The sequence below is a fragment of the Narcine bancroftii genome, chromosome 6 (assembly GCF_036971445.1).
Source record: "Narcine bancroftii isolate sNarBan1 chromosome 6, sNarBan1.hap1, whole genome shotgun sequence".
Taxonomy (NCBI): domain Eukaryota; kingdom Metazoa; phylum Chordata; class Chondrichthyes; order Torpediniformes; family Narcinidae; genus Narcine; species Narcine bancroftii.
The window spans coordinates 72,601,810-72,611,730 of record NC_091474.1 but is presented as its reverse complement, the minus strand read 5'-3'; the positions used below and the strand labels follow the sequence as shown (position 1 = coordinate 72,611,730).

Genomic DNA, 9,921 nt, shown 5'->3' with positions numbered 1-9,921 from the left:
ATTTGTTGCCACAGGTGGTTGTGGAGGTCAGGTCATTGGGTGTATTTAAGGTAGAGATTGATAAGTTCTTGCTTAACCAGGGCATCAAAGTTATGGGGAGAAGGCTGGGCAGTGGAGCAGAATGGGGAAAATGGATCAGCTCATGAATAAATTGCGTGGGAAGAATCGATGGGCTGAATGGCCTATTTCTGCTTGTATGCCTTATGGCCATGGATTCCAAGGGGGTGTATCAGCTGAGTTCCTGCATTTTCCTAACATGCATGTTTTAGTCAGTCTATGTTGTGCATTTAACCCTGGCCATCTTGATGTTCTCCCACCTCATACTTTCATACATTTCCTTTAAAATGCAGTCAAAGTCTGAATATCTGGACAGCTCGGGGATTGGGTTGGTTTGGATTTTCAGATTTTCTGCGTTCTTGGGCAGTATTTTTAAAATTCAAATTTAAAGAAGAATGAAGAAGCGATGAACAGGTAAATGTTGATAGTCTATTCATTAGCTTAGTTTATCAAAATGAGCAATTTTAAAGAAAAATAAAGTGCCTCGCTTGTTACCTCTGCATTTGTGGTGCAAGCACACAAAAGCTGCTAAATTTTAAAAAGTTTGAGAGTTTTCGAAAAGTCCAGATCTTGGGAGGTCTGGGTTTCTGGCGTCTGGATTTTGGACTTCTACTGTAGAAATTATTCTCTTGTATTTCTCAAGAATGGGGATGAAAACTTCATATTTTCCATTTACATTTCTTTTATGTTTTATGCCAGTCTGTTAGCCAGTGACCAAGGACTAGCTGGATAAGATTGTGCTTAAGGTATGCATATTTTAGAAACTGAAAGGTCTCCGAGGATTATAAAGGAAGGAATCACTGCATCCTGTCGATTTTTCTGATACTCTCTCCAGCCCAATCAGAGTCTGTGAGGAGTGGCTTCTGTTAATATAAACGTAGCTTAAGCCACACTGCTTTTTAGACAGAATCAAACAGAGACTCTTGTGCAGTGAAAACTCCAGAAAACAAACCGCTATGAGCACGAAACTGAGTCCAGTGCTGGTCTTGCTTATTGTGTCCCTGTGCATCAGTTTGTCACAGGGTAAGTAACTCTGCGCTGTTCAATTACAAAATCCTTTTTCTATTTGTGTGTTTGTGGCATGTGCTTTATTTTCTGTAGAATATACATCAGAATGGTCTCAAGTGGGATGAAGATTTAGGCAATAAGCTGTTAATGTTACATTGCAGTCCAGACTAAATGATTATTTTATCTTCATGCTTGACAAAGACAATATGCTTTGGGACTCTGTTTTGCTATTTATGAAGCAATAAACCATGAAATTTATGTCTTTGTGAAAACAGCCCTTGCTATATTCTCCTGAAAGTTCATCCGACGTAGCAAGCTCCTTTTCAATCCCACGTAAACATTAAAAAACGCAAGCAGAGGACCGAGTAGGTGCAAGCTGTCAGCGTGGCCTTGTGGGAGATGTGCAAATGTATGCCTGCTTCCCAACGGCACTGACTGACTTCCAAAATCTTTGGCCGGTGCACACCTGCAGGAGTGCGAGGTCTGTATATCATGTGTGCTCACCGCTTAAAATTGCAACAGCATGTTTCAGTCAGACTTAAAACAGCTGGAAGGACTGTCCAAAGTGGCTGTAATGAAAATTGATTGACAGCTGTCATCAGAAAGGAAATGCAGTGAACTGCAGAGGGAGAGTGCAGAACAGTGCGCGACCTTTCTCTCTCACTTTCTGTGAGTTCACGATTGTGGTTGATTGAGCTTGGTTCTGAATGGCGGTCGTTCTAGATCTGCACTGTGGCTGTTCACTCACAATTCCAGTGCTGTTCCATCCAACCTGCAGTGACACGGAACATTTTTAATCTGGTGTGGGTGGGTGGGTGGGTGGGTGGGTGGGTGGGTGGGATTGTGTGTGTGTGTGTGTGTGTGTGTGTGTGTGTGTGTGTGTGTGTGTGTGTGTGTGTGTGTGTGTGTGTGTGTGTGTGTGTGTGTGTGTGTGTGTGTGTGTGTGTGTGTGAACTGGCTCTCTCGCTAGAAAGCATTGTGCATGAGTTGGAGGAGAACCATTCTAATATATGGATGCAATTTCCATAAAGCCTCTGGAATCTGGTAAAAACATTAACAAGTCAGTAGCAAATGAATTTAACAAACAAAAACATTTCAGTGAAATACGATTTTTCTTTGCTTCTCTTGTCAGACAATCGGTTATATTCCAATCTAATCTTCAGTCTTAATGGAGTCCATATTACCAAATATACAGATGTGAACACAGCTGGCTGACGGTTCTCCACACTCCTTTAACACTTACAACTCAACACAAATTTTGATCCTCAAACTAAAATAACTTATTTAAAATGTCCATCCATTTCATTCATTGCTCCAGAGGTAGCGGGCAGAAGAAATTGATGAAATTGGGAATCATACTCAACGATAACTTGTCCTGTTCAGGCCCAATTTTCAGATCAGATCAGACACTTTATTGTCATGTAATATTGCATGAAATTCGCCATTGGCATTAGTATTGCCTGGAGTGGTGCCCCGTACAGCCAGGGAAAGAGATCCCCCCCAGAGTCACCAAGAGTCCGTGGATTTGCCTCCAGTGCTTCCACAGCCTCCACAGTCACACAGTCCAGTCTAAACCATTGGCAACCCGAGCTCCAGGTTCAAACCTCTGAAACGATCAGGAACCCTTCAGTCCCCAGGGCCCTTCGGGAGCACTTCTGGCCCTCAGAGCCCACTCAAATCCCAGCTCCGATGTGTGGTTCCAATAGCCCAGTCTGCAGCAGCCCATAGCCTGGTGTAAGTCCTTTGACCTCAAGTTGGCAGTAGTCCGTAGCCTGCATGGGCTTCTGACCCACAAGTCGCCAACGGCTCGCTGCCTGTGTTCTACAATTTTGAATGAAATGCTGTCAGCACCTCCTGGAAAAACAGTGGCTGATTTTATCTCCTTCTGTCTGTAGCTGTTAACTGTTATTAAATACTTGTGTGATGGCAGATCAGTATTTTATCTTATCCTTTGGTTGTGAACATCACTAAAAGTCTTGGGATCAGGAGAAAATTACCTCTATCTTCTCAAGGTCAGTTGGCGATGAACGCCAAAACCTAGTGCAAGGAATCTGGAACTCCTTTCAAAGAGCAGGGTTCTGAGATCTCCCAGGTGGGAGAACACACCAGCAGGAAATCGAGCAATTCAGTTGATGGTTTCGCTCTTCTTCCCTCACAGAGAAGCCGACTGCCATCCTGAACAGATGCATGTGCAGAGGTGGAGCAGCGCAGGTCAATATGAGGAACATCAAGAGGCTGCAGCTCATCCCCATTCCAAACTGCCCACTCCAGCTCATGTGAGTACAAACGTCTCAGCGTGCATTATGGGCCAAAGTGTCCCAATGCATTATGGGCCAAAGTGTCCCAAACGTCTCAACGTGCATTATGGGCCAAAGTGTCCCAAACGTCTCAACGTGCATTATGGGCCAAAGTGTCCCAAACGTCTCAGCGTGCATTATGGGCCAAAGTGTCCCAAACGTCTCAACGTGCATTATGGGCCAAAGTGTCCCAAACGTCTCAACGTGCATTATGGGCCAAAGTGTCCCAAACGTCTCAGCGTGCATTATGGGCCAAAGTGTCCCAAACGTCTCAGCGTGCATTATGGGCCAAAGTGTCCCAAACGTCTCAACGTGCATTATGGGCCAAAGTGTCCCAAACGTCTCAACGTGCATTATGGGCCAAAGTGTCCCAAACGTCTCAGCGTGCATTATGGGCCAAAGTGTCCCAAACGTCTCAACGTGCATTATGGGCCAAAGTGTCCCAAACGTCTCAGTGTGCATTACCGGCCAAAGTGTCCCAACTTCCACGCAATACTATCAAACTTCTACTGCTTGTTGGTGGAGTATACAAAGGTGCCGGAGAAACTCAGCAGGTCGGATAGCATCCATAGAAAGTAGAGGGCTGTTGACAGTTCAGGCCTGAGCCCTTCATCAGAAGTGGATGCTTCGTGATCTGCAGAGTTTCTGCAAGGGTTCTGTGTCGTGCACTAGATCCCAACATCTACACAGTTCATTTGGTTTGTTTCACTAGTTGCCAGCCAAAATAATCATTTTGAAAATGGTGCATCATTCAATTACAACAAGTCAAGTTTATTGTCATCTGATTGCACAAGTACAACCTGAGAAACCCCATTCTCTGGTCCTCTGCACAAAGGCAATACACTCATACAGACAAACAATACGTATGCAGGACAAGTATTCAGATACACAAATAAATAAATATTGTTTCATGAGTTTGAGAGTCTCGGATAGTCAGTGTGAGCAGTTCCTTTGGTCGTTCACCATTCTCACTGCCCGTGGGAAGAAGCTGTTCCTCAGCCTGGTGGCGCTGGCTCTGATACTCCTGGATCTCTTCCCCGATGGGAGCAGCTGAAAGATGCTGCGTGTGGGGTGAAAGGGGTCCTCAATAACTTTTGTGTGCCCACTTCAGGCAACGATCCTGGTAAATCACATCAAGGGAGGGGTTAGGGCATGTGGACTTCCCTGAATTCAGTCGTTTGTTAACCTCAGACTGCCATCAGAAGGTAAGCAGAGGAAGAGAGTAAAGCCTAATCCAAAATACACCAGCCAAATCCTGCATAACTCATCCAGAAAAATCGCAGCATGTAACATCTTCCCAATGCCTGCATTGCCCAGATTTATTGTCCAAAGTTTATTGCCTAAGGTAATTAGCTTAATTCTGCCATAGTTTTAAGGATAAGGGGGAAGCTTTTTAGGACTTAACTGTGTGGAATTCTTTGCCACAGGACGTAGATGAGGCCGGTTCCCTGTCAATATTTAAGTGTAGGTTAGATTTGGCACTTGTGACCAAGGGGAGTAGGGGGTATGGGGAGAAGGCAGGAACCGGGGTACATGATCATAATGAATGGCGGTGTAGGCTTGAAGGGCCAAATGGCCTTCTCCTACACCCATTTTCTATGTTCTTGTGTTTCTAAAATGCACAGATACCTTCAAACATCTGGTCTGCGTGTGTTACCGGATGCAAGTGTTTTTGCAGAGGTGTAGAGACCTTATTGAAAGGCTTCACTGGGTCTGCAGTGGGTAACTGTTGGTTTGTTCGATGCACCATCCTATCATGGGAAGTTCATGCCATCATTGACTGTGTTGATCTTATTCACTGATGGTGTGATAATGTGGCAGCTCAGGATGGGGTACTGAACTCACTGATTATGGCAGTGTACACTGAATACTAGCATTTCTTCAATTAAAAGAACTAAGAAATAATTTGACTGGGTGTAAACTACAATTTATATATTTGTTAATGCTGGAAAATTACCCCTTTTGTTAAATAAACTGGCGATTAAATATTTTAGAGTTCAGATTGAACAAAAGTTTACCTCTGTGGGTTTGAGCTTTTATATTCAATCAAAATATATTTATTTATTTAAAATATTAATAGAGAAAAAAAAATAATTGTTATTTACATTTTGGCTGATATGAAGAGTGTTTTGTTTCTGGATATGCTTGTGAGATTTCTATCCATAATCTTTGATTTATTTCTGTGACAGAGCCACACTGAAGACTGGGAAAAAAATCTGCCTTCATTCTAAATTTCTCTCCCTTTGGAGAAAAAAGGTTAATAGGTAAGGGAATAAACCTTCCAACGTAGCAACTATAAGTGAGCAAATTCTAAAATTAGCAGCTGAAGAAAGATTTGTATTCTAAAGGATCCCACAGGTTGTACAAGGCCCCAGAGAATCATGAAGGGTTTGTGGTGTTGTAACTGAGAAAATGAGGCAGAACATGTGTTCAAAAACTCTCAGCACTAGAAGTTTGATCCTGGCCAAATAATCCGGGAGGTATTATTGGGCATGACACGAGGAAACGCTCCTCTGTGACACTAGGCCATTGTATCTAACATGTCCAACTGAAAGGACAGGTGGGTCCTCAGCCTAACACCAGGAAATACTACCGCTTTGGTAATGAGTTACTTCCTTGCTACTGTCCTAAAGGCAGGGCAACACTCTGTCAGTACCTTCCTGTCTGTTAGCAAGACATTTGTTCAAGTCATTGAACTCTCTGTTGTGAGGGAGTATTAGAAAGTTACGAAGAAACGTGGAAAGGAACAGACAAATGTTTTCAAAGCAGAGTGTGTTGGTGCGGAGATGGCAGATGTCTCAGGATCCAAATGATTTATTTTCCTTGTGAAAATTCAACTGTTGTTTAAAAGTGTAATTTAATGTTGATGTAATTAGATTCTGAGATGTCTTTTTTAAGTTTTCTTTTTGGATGTTTTGTAATTAGTTAAAACATTCTATTGGTCTGGCATATAATCTGTAAAGACAGATGACTTGGCTCTGCAATTTTGCAATCAGATGGACAGACCTGATTCTTTGTTCGTCCTTCATTGTTACCACCTTCTCTTTGGCCCTCGGATGTGCTGGATGTAGATCCTCACCTGCAGCCACTGTCTTTTCAGAGTCTGCATTGTTCAGGCTGCAGCAGAAACCCAGTTCCATGCAAAACAAATGTTTCATCCTGGCGGGTTTCCGGTTGTATTGAGGCCACATTACCTGCATGACTACTGAAGGAAATGAGGAGAGCAAGCCTCAATAATTCTGCACAGCCCCCCTCAACCAGCTGTAAATGGCTGGAGACAAGCTGAAGCCAATGTTTTTGAAACCATTTTGCACCCCTGGAAACATCTGTTACTAATTGTGAAACCCAATCCAACGTCTGGAATTTTTCTATGATCAAGGCCAAATCTTCACTCTTTACTAGGTTAAAGAACAATTTTTCGGTTGCTTCCACTTTCCTGAAGGAACCTGCTCCACTTTTGGGGAAACACCTCCAGAAGCAACCATTCCTGGTACCTCTCTGCCAATACCATATCAGCCTCAACAGCAGGTTCTGCAGTTGTTTGACTATGGAGGGCATGTCACATTTTCATATCTACCATCTCGCGTCCCCCCAATGAGGAGAAACAGTAGTGAGCACAGTGACTGGCCGGTCTGAGCACACTAAGATCAGCAGCATGGACACACACTGGCAGTTCAGCCTACAACCTGTCAAAGTCCCGTGCCTCTCAGTCATTGTGACGAGACTAATATTTGACCATGTGGTGCGCTGTTAGAAGGAATCAGACACACAAGGTCAAGACTGAACAACAGTCTTTAATCCACAAAAACTTCCACAGAGCTTGGCTGGCTGTGGCTGCAGCAACTCAGTGGGAGGCTTCGGGAAGCCAGCGCAGGCTTATATCCCGGAGGGTGATTGACACCCAACCGGGTGGGGCTTGATCCATTCAGTCCAACTGATTGACAGCCAGCCAGCCAGGTGTTGTCCTGTCCCCTTACACTCCTGCTGGTACAGAGGTTTCCCCCTTCAGTAGGCTGGTGGCGTACCACCACAGACCATCACCTAGTTAATGCTATCAGATTCACTGCAGAAGAGCCCTCTTCACCAACACACTGTCACTTACCAGACCCTGACAAAACCCATATCCCTAGTCATTGAACAGAGTGTGTCAGTGGATTCTTGTACACAAGCTGCTTTAAATGATCCCCAACTGTGAACTATTTTCAAGAGTTTAAGTGGAGACCCTGAATGTTTTATTTCTGACTGAAGTACAGTTGTTTACATTTCAGGCAAGCCAAGATGTGAACGGGATGAAGAAAAAATGAAGAAATAGTGGGCAAGTCCCTGCTCACTCTGACAATGTTGTGCGCACAGTTATGTTCCTGTCTCATTGCCAGCCTGCCTCGATTGCTTAGCTCGGCTGCACACCCAACCCCTCTCAATGCTGAATCTAGCTCGCTGTAATATGGTGCACATACGCATATTTTTGTCGTCAGTGCAGTTAATATTTTTTAAACAGCACCTCCAGATGTATTTACTGCTGTCCATCTCCAAGGCAAGTTCAGGGGGTAGATGAAACCGTCATTAAAAAATGTAATGGAACTGTGGCAGCAACTGGAGAATTCCTGGTCAGTGGCAGTAAACATCGGGGCATTATCACCAGCCTCCAAAACCTGACCTCGGGGCAACTCACTGATGCTGTCACATGTAAATCTGCAGCCACTAACATTCTGTTATCTCATCCTCTTGGGGACCTACTGTAAATCAATGGTAATCAGAATTAAGTTTTTTTTTCTTTAAACGGGTATCCAATAATTATGAAAACCTGATCTAGTGAAGTAAAGTTCCTCAGCAGGTCTAAAGCTAAAGGGGATCAGAGAATACTTTCCTTTTCAAGGAACCCAACTCCCTGGAAACATCCAGTCGCAAGGAGATTCCAGGGTTTGACCACCTCCTTCATTCTTAGCCCCAACGGTCACTCCAGGCATCAGGTTGCCATTGCTGGAAGTTTTTTTCTCTGTGAGACCCCTCATGGCCTAGTTGTCCACATGACTGGATGGATCCCTGCTCTTGGATTTTGCCCCAATTCACTTCACTGCAGGTTCATCAGGACTAATGCATGTTCAGGGGTCTCTTTGGTTTTCCCACTGAGGAGAAATGCTCAGTCAGTTCAGTGTCTCCTAATGATAGGTCGGCTCAAATGAGGAACTCACCTAAGGTAGCAGGCAAGGACCTGTGAACTTCCACTCGATAGCATGGGTCATATCCAGTGGGGGAGAGACCTAAATCAATGGCACGCCACCTATCACTGTGCAAAGCAGGCCCAAGTTTCAGCCAGACTTTTGGATGACATATAGTGTCCATCCCACAGTGACAGTCAAGACTCTAGACTTTAAAATGTAATCCAGTCCCACAACTAATTGGTAAAGCAAAAGATGATGAATTGAAATTGTTTGATTTGTAACTGCAGAGTTCGTCGAAAGAATCAAAGACTTGTTGATCCAAACCAAAGCTTTTATTAGCAAAAGACAGGAGCTCTTCACAGGTGGCCGACCAGTCTAGAATGATCCGACCTGGCTAGGGACACAACCCTTTAAGGCCCAGACAGTAGGCGTGGCTAAGCTCTCAGCCAATCGCTGTAAGCACAGTCTAGATACTGTAACTATATACATTGGTGATCGATCTGTCCTATCACAGTAACAGACTTTAAAACATCCATTGGAGTATAGTACTAGCCATTGATATCTGGTTTTGTACATATTGGAATTTGTTAACCATTCCAGCTGTTGTGCAAGATTTTTCCAAGCATCCAATGGAAATAAGGCATCAAGAGTCCAATTTTCTCTGTGCAGTGTTGAAAGACTCAGTGATGTTTTTCTTTGTCGTATCTTTCCTCAATTTCCCAAAAATGTGAAAATTTAACTGTCTTCAAGAAGAAACATTCAACATATTTTCTCTTTGAAGCGTAATTCCAACAACTATTTGCCCAGAGAACGTGTGCTGAATGTGGTGCCATTTCTCTGCATATTAGTAGATGAAATGTTATTGCCGCTTTGTTAAAGAAAATGAATATAATTGAAGCTGTAATATTCTACTAATGGAAAGACATTAAACTACCTTTTTATACTATTTCATTATAACAACCTACAATACCTTATTTACAGAATAAACTTTTAAAATAATTTCTAAAACCTGCCTTCATGATCTCAAGTCAGATTGATTGTCATCTGCTTGTACAAGTACAACCTGAAGAAAAAGCGTTCTCCGGTCCTCGATGCAAAACACGCACGCATGTACCCAAACATAACTTACAGATAAACAATACATATCCAGGACATGTGTACATACATAAAAGTAAATAAATATCATTCAATAGATAGTAGAGTCGGAGGGTTAGTGTGAGCAGTTCATCTATATTTTGAAATATAAATTTCCCAAGAATCAACTGTAACATTCCCACATTGAAATATGACCATTGACAGGATTTGAAAGTTGGTCGAAGGTGTGTGAACAATGGTGATCGTGTCCAACGTGTGCACTGGTCATACATTGGGGAGTTTGATTGCTGGATTATTGATTA

General features: G+C 43.2%; 1 protein-coding gene across 1 annotated transcript; it reads left to right on the top strand.

Annotated features, from left to right (window-relative positions):
- The first annotated feature begins 945 nt into the window (after positions 1-945).
- On the top strand, positions 946-9,532 carry cxcl12a (chemokine (C-X-C motif) ligand 12a (stromal cell-derived factor 1)). Its single transcript, XM_069885318.1, has 4 exons — positions 946-1,080; positions 3,224-3,341; positions 5,552-5,626; positions 7,631-9,532. Exons 1-4 carry the CDS (start codon positions 1,014-1,016, stop codon positions 7,644-7,646), a joined length of 276 nt encoding a protein of 91 aa, XP_069741419.1. The 5' UTR covers positions 946-1,013; the 3' UTR covers positions 7,647-9,532.
- Positions 9,533-9,921: the final 389 nt, after the last annotated feature.